This window comes from Budorcas taxicolor, chromosome 5 (genome assembly GCF_023091745.1).
Source record: "Budorcas taxicolor isolate Tak-1 chromosome 5, Takin1.1, whole genome shotgun sequence".
Lineage (NCBI taxonomy): Eukaryota > Metazoa > Chordata > Mammalia > Artiodactyla > Bovidae > Budorcas > Budorcas taxicolor.
This window is the reverse complement of record NC_068914.1, coordinates 145,907,252-145,918,086: the sequence shown is the minus strand read 5'-3', so window position 1 is coordinate 145,918,086 and position 10,835 is coordinate 145,907,252. Positions and strand designations below refer to the sequence as shown.

General features: G+C 47.2%; 1 protein-coding gene across 1 annotated transcript in view; it reads right to left on the bottom strand.

Moving 5' to 3' along the window:
* Nucleotides 1–6,380: 6,380 nt before the first annotated feature.
* LOC128048487 (antigen WC1.1-like) overlaps nucleotides 6,381–10,835 on the bottom strand; it is a 54,823-nt gene continuing 50,368 nt past the window's right edge. The window contains exons 14-21 of the mRNA XM_052640887.1: nucleotides 10,731–10,772; nucleotides 10,332–10,646; nucleotides 10,045–10,077; nucleotides 9,359–9,496; nucleotides 8,879–8,983; nucleotides 8,569–8,616; nucleotides 7,934–8,077; nucleotides 6,381–6,514 (exon numbers count right to left, since the gene is read on the bottom strand). Coding sequence (XP_052496847.1) covers nucleotides 6,381–6,514; nucleotides 7,934–8,077; nucleotides 8,569–8,616; nucleotides 8,879–8,983; nucleotides 9,359–9,496; nucleotides 10,045–10,077; nucleotides 10,332–10,646; nucleotides 10,731–10,772 — 959 coding nt within the window. The remainder of the gene's footprint in view (nucleotides 6,515–7,933; nucleotides 8,078–8,568; nucleotides 8,617–8,878; nucleotides 8,984–9,358; nucleotides 9,497–10,044; nucleotides 10,078–10,331; nucleotides 10,647–10,730; nucleotides 10,773–10,835) is intronic.

The following is a 10,835-nucleotide window of genomic DNA, read 5'->3' as shown; positions in this document are numbered from 1 at the left end:
ACAAGGGGGCAGGGTCCTGGTTGTAGGAGTTAGTAATTGGCTTAAGAACAAATTGGTAAGAGGCAACAGAGCAGATGTTCCATAAAAGTGGAGTGGAGTTTTGATCCAGCGATATGTTTGTAACTTTAGGAGAAGCGTGGTAAGGGTTTGGGCCCAAACGGCCTGCAGGGCTAACTCCCAAGGTGGCAAACATTATTCCTGGAAGCCCAATTGCCTTTGAAGGGATGCCAATAGCTGGACTTCTAGCAGGCATTGTTTGCCTGTCTCCCACCCTAGCAGGTTCACTGAGAGATGCTGATGTTGCACATGCTGTAGGAAACATGGAAGATGAAGGCCTGAATATCTAAAGGGATTGGATATTATACAGTATTTTCCTTCCAAGAGCCAGCTATTTTCTGGTTGTCCCTCCAGAAGATTGTGGAGGCAACATTGTGGGCCTGGACAGAGCTCAGGAAAAGAGCATGAAACAGCAGGGAAGGGGGCAGGGCACAACTTTTGAAAGAATGACATAGCACAAAGACATAACATAAACTGATTAAAAGCAATTGGGTCCAAAATAACAAGTCAAATTCAAGTAAACCTTAATCCCCAATCTGTAAGCTAAATGACATACTCAGAGGTGGCAGGAAAGCTCCAAGGCACTGTCAAAGGATGGAAGAGTGGGTGGTTCCCCAATGGTTGGGATGATCTATGAATTTACTCAGCTTGCAAAACCTAGCCAGACCACATTCCATGGAAGAAGCCCTTGCCCTCTGCAATGGCCCGCACTCTGCAGAGTGTGCTTCTCTCTGAACTCTAACAAATCCACCTCTTATCGGTTGCTGTGTCTCTAACTGAATTTTGCAAGGAGACATCAGAGCCTGAGCTTCATTAGGTCCTGAAGCCAGGTGTCATGGGTTTTGTCTGGGCTCAAGTCCTGGGAAAGAGGAGCTAAAGAAGAGGAGGAAAGAGCAGTGGGAAAAAATGTGCCAAGGAATCCCCTATATAGCTTGCTGGAAAATCTAAATACCTGACCTGTGCTCACAGATTTCATTGGCCTGATCCTTGACACAAAAAAGATTAAGGACAGAAGAACCTCCACTGGCTTGAGTAACAGCTACTGGGGCTCAGCAGATAGTGAAGCCTTTGGGGCATACTAAGGAGTAGCCTTTCCAGAGTCCCTCAGTTGTGCCCACTGCCACTCGCCTGCTACCAGGGGGTTCAAGGAAACAAGAAACGAGAGACTGTGAAGGAATTAAGAGTTTGTTAGGCATATGTCCCTCCAGCCATAGGAGTGAAGACCTCCTACCTTAACCGAAGGTCTTCTGGAATCTGAAACTGAGCCGTGTGAGCTTTCTGCTGAGTTCCTTTTCCACTGTCCTGGTTTCCAGCATGCTAGGCTTCTTGTCACTTCCACTGTGCTGGGTTTTCTTTGCGTTCCACTTCCACCACGGGAGCTTTCACCAAGTTGGGCTCCTGCTGTGCTTAGCCTCCCTCCTCCTTGTGGGGTCCATGCTGAGGTTGTTTCAGCCAGGTTAAATCCAAGTCACAGCACCATAGATGTCAGAAAGTGAGTGAAAGTGAAGTTGCTCAGTCGTGTCCAACTCTTTGTGACCCCGTGGACTGTAGCCTATCAGGCTCCTCTGTCCATGGGATTTTCCAGGCAAGAGTGCTGTAGTGGATTGCCATTAGTGTGTAATTTCTTCAGTTCAGTCTCATCACAACAAATATTTGAAGCGACGGACCAGCCCTCGGACAGACTATGTCACAGCTCTCAGACAGATCAGGGTTATAGCTCCATGTCACAGCTCAGTTTTATTTAGAAAATAAAGGAAAATACATCCTTGAGGCATGGAGGCATGCCGACCCAAAAGACACAAGAAAAGAGAGAGAGAGAGAATGACTGGGAGAAAGCAGAAGAGAGAGCAGGAGAGCACGGGAGAGCATGGGAGAGAGGGAGAGAGGCAAGAAGGCAGAAAGGCAGATAGACAGAGAAGGAGAGAGCCCTTTGGCTCCTCTTTTTAGGTGTTTTTTTCTCCTCTCCCTGGGCCTGTCCTGTGTAAATTGGGCTAGCCAGGAGTGCTGTTTGTTCTACCTGAGGTCTTCAGTCTGGTCCTCAGTCCTTCCTCTTTTGTATTTTCATGGGCTTTTCCCTTACTTGTCTTTTAGCCACTGCCATTCTGGGCATCATAGTCATAGTCAACAAAAGAGTCTGAAATGCAGTACTTGGGTGCAACCTCAGAAATGACAGAATGATCTCTGTTCATTTCCAAGGCAAACCATTCAATATCACAGTAATCCAAGTCCAAGCCCAGACCAGTAATGCTGAAGAAGTTATAGATGAACGGTTCTACGAAGACCTACAAGACTTGTTAGAACTAATACCCCCAAAAGATGTCCTTTTCATTATAGGGGACAGAAATGCAAAAGTAAGAAGTCAAGAAACACCTAGAGTAACATGCAAATTTGGCCTTGGAGTACAGAATGAAGCAGGGCAAATGCTAACAGAGGTCCACCAAGAGAATGCACTGATCATAGCAAACACCCTCTTCCGACAACACAGAAGACTCCACACATGGATATCACCAGATGGTCAACACTGAATTCAGACTGATTTTATCCTTTGCAGCCAAAGATGGAGAAGCTCTATACAGTCAGGAAAAACAAGACTGGGAGCTTACTGTGGCTCAGATCATGAACTCCTTATTGCCAAATTCAGACTGAAATTGAAGAAAGTAGGGAAAACCACTAGATCATTCAGGTATGACCTAAATCAAATCCCTTATGATTATACAGTGGAAGTGAGAAATAGATTTAAGGGACTAGATCTGATAGATAGAGTGCTGGATGAAATATGGATGGAGGTTCGTGACATTGTACAGGAGACAGGGTACAAGACCATCCCCAAGAAAAACAAACGCAAAAAAGCAAAATGGCAGTCTAAGGAGGCCTTACAAATAGCTGTGAAAAGAAGAGAAGCAAAAAGCAAGGGAGAAATTGAAAGATATACCCATTTGAATATAGAGTTTCAAAGAATAGCAAGGAGAGATAAGAAAGCCTTCCTCAGTGATCAATGCAAAGAAATGGAGGAAAACAATAGAATGGGAAAGACTAGTGATCTCTTCAAGAAAATTAGAGATACCAAAGGAACATTTCATGCAAAGATGGGGTCAATAAAGGACAGAAATTGTATGGATCTAACAGAAGCAGAAGATATCAAGAAGAAGTGGCAACAATACACAGAAGAACTGTACAAAAAAGATCTTCATGACCCAGATAATCACAAACGTGTGATCATTCTCACTCACCTAGAGCCAGACACCCTGGAATGTGAAGTCAGGTGGGCCTTAGGAAGAATCACTATGAACAAAACTAGTGGAGGTGATGGAATTCCAGGTGAGCTAATTGAAATTCTAAAAGATGATGGTGTGAAAGTGCTTCACTCGATATGTCAGCAAATTTGGAAAACACAGCAGTGGCCTTATGACTGGAAAAGATCAGTTTTCATTCCAATCCCAAAGAAAGGTAATGCCAAAGAATGCTCAAACTACCTCACAATTTCATTCATCTCACATGCTAGTAAAGTAATGCTCAAAGTTCTCCAAGCCAGGATTCAGAAATATGTGAACTGTAAACTTCCAGATGTTCAAGCAGGTTTTAGAAAAGGCAGAAGAACCAGAGATCAAATTTCCAACATCTGCTGGATCATTGAAAAAGCAAGAGAGTTCCAGAAAAACATCTATTTCTGCTTTATTGACTATGCCAAAGCCTTTGACTGTATGGATCACAATAAACTGAGGAAAATTCTGAAAGATGGGAATACCAGATCACCTGACCTGCCTCTTGAGAAACCTATATGCAGGTCAGGAAGCAACAGTTAGAACTGGACGTGGAACAACAGACCGGTTCCAAATAGGAAAAGGAGTACGTCAATCCTGTATATTGTCACCCTGCTTATTTAACTTCTATGCAGAATACATCATGAGATACACTGGACTGGATGAACCACAAGCTGGCTCAGGATTGCCGGGGAAATATCAATAACCTCAGATATGCAGATGACACTACCCTTATGGCAGAAAGTGAAGAGGAACGAAGAGCCTCTTGATGAAAGTGAAAGAGGAGAGTGAAAAGGTAGGCTTAAAGCTCAACATTCAGAAAACTAAGATCATGGCATCTGGTCCCATCACTTTATGGCAAATAGATAGGAAAACAGTGGAAATGGTGGCTGACTTTATTTTCTGGGCTCCAAAATCACTGCGGATGGTGATTGCAGCCATGATATTAAAAGATGCTTGCTCCTTGGAAGGAAAGTTATGACCAACCCAGACAGCATATTAAAAAGCAGAGACATTACTTTGCCAGAAAGGTCCGTCTATTCAAGGCTTGGTTTTTCCGGTAGTCATGTATGAATGTGAGAGTTGGACTATAAAGAAAGCTGAGAACAGAAGAATTGATGCTTTTGAACTGTGGCACTAGAGAAGACTCTTCAGAGTCCCTTGGACTGCATGGAGATCCAACCAGTCCATCCTAAAGGAGATCAGTCCTGGGTGTTCACTGGAGGGACTGATGTTGAAGCTGAAACTCCAATACTTTGGCCACCTGATGGGGAGAGCTGATTCATTTGAAAAGACCGTGATGCTGGGAAAGTTTGAGGGAAGGAGGAGAAGGGGACAACTGAGGATCAGATGGTTGGATGGCATCAGTGACACAATGGATATGGGTTTGGGTGGACTCTGGGAGTTGGTGATGGACAGGGACAGGGAAGCCTGGCGTGCTGCAGTTCAGGGGGTCACAAAGAGTCGGACACGACTGAGTGACTGAACTGAACTGAATTGATTCTGGACTCTTTTGTCCTATTCTAACTACCTAACAGATATCATTTATTTCTTTCATGAAATGTCATTTGTTTCATCAATTCTCAATGGTGAATGGCCATGTGAGCTGCGCTGGGAGAAGTCCTGGGCATCTACCCATCCCCAGGCACAGCCTAGAACTATGAGGACTGAAGGCATGAGTGTAGGTCAGAGCCCTGGATTCCATGCAGGCCATCAACAAAGTAACTGGGTGGGTTCAGCTCACATCCAGGCCACCACTCTCAGGTCTTATGTTAGAACAGCAGCTTCTCCACATGTCCACAATGGAATGGGGGATGGGTGCGTGGGTAAATGTAATCTTTACTTAGGCACTCTTGCATGACAGCTCTCTCTACCCTGAGGAATCACACAGGATCATGTTTATATTTTCAGTAGTAGCCAGATTAAGGCAATCTTGAAACAGCATGTTTTCAGAGAAGCCCATTAGTCTGAAATTCTTCCTTTAAGAGTTTAGTCATATCAGACTCCTCCATCCACATCTTTGAAACAAGTAGCTAAATGTTCCTGATCATTCTGTCTACATCCCTTCTTCTAGATCCCATCTGGTTAGGTCTTTCTTGCCCTCCTGTCCGACCTGGATGCAGGGTATAGGTGAGCACCAATATGCCCTCCATCAACTTGAAGAGATATGTAAGCTGATATAAGTCACTTAGAAGGAGAGATAACTGGAGAGACAAGAAACAGCAGCATCCTGAAGAAATAGTAGGAAATGATGGAGAGGAAAGAATGGAAAAAACATTTCTTGCCATATCAATAAACAAGAAATGTCACAGCCATCAGTGATTTCTGGCCTCCAAATGTAAGTGAGGGCTCCCAAAACTTTGATCCAGGGGATGCTGCCACCCCCCATGGTGATTGCTGAGGAGCTGGGGAATGCAAGAAGCAGCCGTCTGCCACTCCTTAAGGTGAACAAGGAAACAGGGTTGGCCCCAGACATCTGAGCTGCATATGAAAGAATTGCATTCAGTGAGTCCAGAGGCTTGTATCTTCCCATACATAGAACGTTACATTCCTTAACTTAGTACCTGATCTTTGATCTTCAGACTGCCTGCTCCCTTTGTTGCAAACTCATGTATAGCCTGCTTTCCTCTCCTGCCTTTTTGGAGCAGTTTACTCAGAGTTACTGAGATGCTGTCTCCAGTGTCTGGAGTCCTAAACATTCCCACCAAATAAAATAACACTACTTTCAGGTTCTGACTATGGTTTTTGGTTGAGAGGTTCCTCTTGCTAGGAAGAGGGGTGTGAATGTGGACCTAGTTTAGACTCTTTTTCTAAGTAAGAGTGACCTGGAGCATTTGTGATCCAGGCAAAGTCATGACCTCATTAGCCTTTGAAGGAGGTGAGAAAACAGGGCAGTGCACTCATCGTGTATTTCCTTTGGGGAAAATGGTGTTTGAGAATCAATCATCTAAAGCATCTGACATGGAACTTGGTAAACTACCAACAAAGCAAAAAAGTTACTTTATTTAGAATATTTCACTTTGAGCAATTTTCATGTAACACAATTACAACATCACCAGAAAGTCACTGAGGATGTTCCTGGGACACGAGTTCAACATCATCGTACCCAGGGTCCCCTTTGTCCCCCTGGAGCAGCCAGGGGCTCTCTTCTCCTTCCCCAGGGTTAGCTTCCTCTCTAGAGACGTTTAGAAAAGAGTCTGAAAGAGGAAAGAGAAATATGATTAGAACTGACAAGGGGGCCAGACAGTGTGGTGGAAGCAAGTTAAGCGTGTGGTGATGACAAAGCATCCCTGGGACCCAGGTGTGGGCAGGAGGGTCAGACTATTCCGCATCAGTTACAGTGAGGATGGATCCCAGCTGTCCTCTCAGATCCAGTCCATGTGGTCTCTGGGGCCTCAGTTCATGTGGAAATCCTGCATCACAGGAGACCTGTGCTCACACAGGAGCTCTGGGAAGACCTGCCTCCAAGCTACACAATCAGCAAGGAGATGCCCAGGAATGGTAAGGATCATAACAATGAATTTAAATGTTCTCCTCTCACAACAGACAGATGTGAAATCACAATGAGAGGGAGAGTGGAGAAAGGAAAACCTGAGTTCCTCACTTACAAACCAGTTCTGCTCTTAGTTGACTTGACTCCTGTTCCCAAATGTCCACAAATACTATAACAGGTGCAGCCACAGAGGCCCCTCCCCAGGGACCACATGGGCCCTCAGATGGGGAGAAATGTTTTTCTCCAGAGAATGAGTGTCTTCTTTCGGCTACTGAAACGTCTGGAGCAAATTAGACTTCAGCTGACCTCAAACTCTGAGTCCATGACCCATCAAATTGGCTTAATGTTAAGGCCACTGTGTATCATAGATTTGTACATGTTAGTGCTGACATATACACAGAGCTCATCTTAGATTATCAGAATGCCTCACAAATTTAATACTGCAGTACATGTTTTTAAATCTCTAAGCTACCTTTCATGTATAAGACAGCACAGAGGTATTATCAAAACACTTGTTCTATTTTGGATATTGTACATATGCTCAATTAATCTATGTTTTCTTTTCCTTTTGGCCACTGAGCAATGCCTGTGGGATCTTCGTTGCTTGACCAGGGATTGAACTCAGGTCCCAGCAGTGAAACTGCAGAGTCCTAACCACTGTTTTGTCAGGAAATGCCCTAATCTGTAAATTCTAATGCAAGCATATCACATAATTTATGTTGTAGTATGGAGACATAAATGCCAAAAGTAGAGTGATTACTCACTCCCAAGGAGTATGACACCATTAAAGGCAGCATATGGTTGAGAAGTGAAGTGTTAGTCACTCAGTCATGTCCAACTCTTTGTGACTTTATGGACTACAGCCCACCAGGTTCCTCTGTCGATGGGTTCTCCAGGTAAGAATACTGGAGTGGGTTGCCATTCCCTTCTCCAAGGGATCTTCTCATCTGGTGATCAAACCAAGGTTTCCTGCACTGCAGGCAGACTCTTTACCATCTGAGCCATCGAATGCATGAGATTACCCTAATGCAAAACTCTAGAGAAGCTGGGAATTGAGAAGCTCAAATTCACCCTTTCCAGGACAGAAAGAAAAGATTGCAGGAGACGAGCTAACACCACTCACCTGTCTGAGAGGACCTGATCCCATCTTCCCTCTCTAGGAGCACTTCCTCTTCCCTCCTCTGTGAAGCAGGAGGAACCCCAAGCACTGGTACCTCTTCAGCATCGTCATAATCCTCACCAGGGGCATCAGTCCTCCGATCTGGGGCTTCCAAGGGCAGAGCAGGGGTCATATGATACCAAAGTAAGTGGGTTGGTCTGGGAAATGACTAAGATCTCTTCTGACCCAGAGTTTCTGAGCCGCTAAATAGAGGCACTTTGTTTCAAAAGATTTTTTTTTTCCTCTAAGATCATGTTTCAGTTTGAAGTGTCCATAAACCAAAATATGATTTTACACATCTTTCTCAAAGCAACTTATACCATTGAGCATTACTAAACTATTACTAAACTATTTTGATAAATTGTGCTTTACAGATGTTATTTTAAAAAACATTGTGTGCCTGTTGTGATTCTGGACACAGAGAGCCCAGCCCCAATGTGAGACATCACAGAACAGCCAGAGAAGGGGAAGGACAGACCCCATCTGGACACAAGAGATGACTCTGGTCCATCAGATGAAGACTGTTCCCCTTGCATCTCATCTCCATGAGGGAAACTCTCCTTCCCAAATCCCAGCTGAGGCGGATCCACCTCTATTACCTGGAGCAGAGCTGGAGTCATTGTTGTCCTCACCATCTGACAGGAAGGCTAATGTGGAGACAAACATCACACAACACACAGAATGACCCACCCCACACTCACGGGACCTGTGTTAAGGCTGGGAAGGGACAGACCTGGCCCCTGCAGTGTAGCCGGGGGGGCTTTAGGGCTCTGAGAAGCCATCCTACGACTTTATAGGAGCTGCCTCTGTGAGAGTGGGGCATGTGTTGGGTCTGAAGACACTGAGAAGACCCTCACAGCCAGTGGGTGGTGACAACCAAAGGTCCCAGGAGGGCAGAGAGACACCCACCTGGGATGCCCAGAAGACCCTCCTTCTGAGTCACAAGGTAATCAAGCTCCTCATACACAGCTTCAGCAAGAGCATCTTCATAGCTGGATAAGGCTGAGAGATCCACTGGAAGGTCAGAGAAGCCGCCCCAGACACCCCAAGCCAGCCAGCCCATCTTCACCTCCCAGTGCTCACATGGGGCTTGCCAAGGCCTTGGCTTAACCTCCCACCCCATGCCCCATGTCAGCACCTTCTCCCCTGTCTGACCTGAATCCACAGCTCAGCCCTGACTCTATTTGGTCTCATAGGAGAGGCCATGGCTTATGAGAGTTCACACCCCAGTCCTAAGAACCTCTGTTACTCAGCCCTAAGGGTTTATCACAGAGCACATGGAGTTCTGCAACTCAGAACAGAGACCTGGCCCAGGTTCCCCTCCTCACACCTGCCCCATCTCCTGCGTGCACACACTCTCTCTGGTCCCCAGTTCCCTCTGCAGCCCACCTCTGCGCTCTGCTCTCCATCTGAGCAGCTGAGTCACCAGGATGACGAGGACCAGGAAGAGAAGGGCCCCCAGGATGAGGCAGAGGACCCCAGGCAGGGAGAAGATGCCAGGGAGGGGATTTGAGGTTGTTCTGGTCCCTAGGAGAACAAGGCAAGTGAGTGTGGAGAAGGTCACGTAGAGGCACAGAGAAACCCCTTGTGCCAGCATTTCCAGGGAGCTCCAGACAATGGCGTCCCAGCCTCAGCCACAAGTGCACTGACAGTAACTGGGGTCCTCCAGGTCTTGTCCTGAGATGAGTCAACTCCACTCCAGCTGAGGCAGAGCTGGGGATTGTCAGGGAGATGCCCTGCGAAGAAAGCCTCTGAGGACCCGGCTCAACCCCTCTTTGGGCTTCAGGAGACAAGGCGTCAAACAGTCCTGCAACCTGCGCCTCAATGATCAGGATCAACACTCAGGTGCGAGAACCTTAGAATCTGTACCATGGGAACCAGACTCACTTGGATCCTGGGCATGAGAACCTTCTGACCCCAGGAACCAAGGCAGGGAATTTCCCCAAAGTAATGCCCCAGATCCTCCCCATCAGTGAGGGCTCCTCAGGCTCTTCCTCTCCTGAGCTGTCAGAGAGCCCACGGAGTATTTGAGAGTATTTGAGTATTCTCCCCTGCCCATGGATGGACCACAGTACCTGCTGTATTTGGGGGCAACGTTTTCCTTGCACCTAAAGAGAAAAACAGCAGATTGGAGCAGGGTAATTGACCAGAATGCAGGGCAGTCCATTTTTCCCTCCTGAGCCTGAAATCACCCCTCAGTCTCCACAACACCAGTGTCCAGTCTTCCCAGCTCTCCCGCCCTAGATCAGAGCCTCAGCACCCAGACACTGTCTCAATACAAACTCCTCACCACTCCCAGGCCAGCCCACTGCACCCGGGATGCCCCAGCTCACCCAGGGTGGACCCCGAGCCCCTCACTCACCAGAGCACCTCACACCAGCATCCTCCTCGTGCTTGCAGTTGCTCTGCCCCCAGGGCTCCGCAGCACAGTCCCACAAGGAGGACTCCCAGCCCTTGCACTGCACCTCGTCCAGCCAGATGCTCCCATTTCCAGGGCCAAACATGGCGGCCTGCACGGCTTCGAGGGCCTGGCCACAGCCCAGCTGCTGACACACCACCTCGGCCTCTGCCAGGCTCCAGGAGTCATCACACACGGTGCCCCAGGAGCCACTGTGCCAGACCTCCACCCGCCCTGAGCACTCGCTGTCTCCTCCCTTGAGCCGGAGCTTCTCTCTGTCTGAAAAGCAGCAGCCCCTCCTGTGACTGCCCTGGTGGGAGGAAGGAGCCCCTGAGAGCCACAGGAGAGTGGGTGCTGACGTACCTGTGCAGGGGGCAGCAGTTGGACAGCTCTTGAGTCTTCTTCCTGCAGAAACAATGACGGGAAGCTCTGCATCAGGGACAGCTGTGGGACAGCTGTTCCCATACA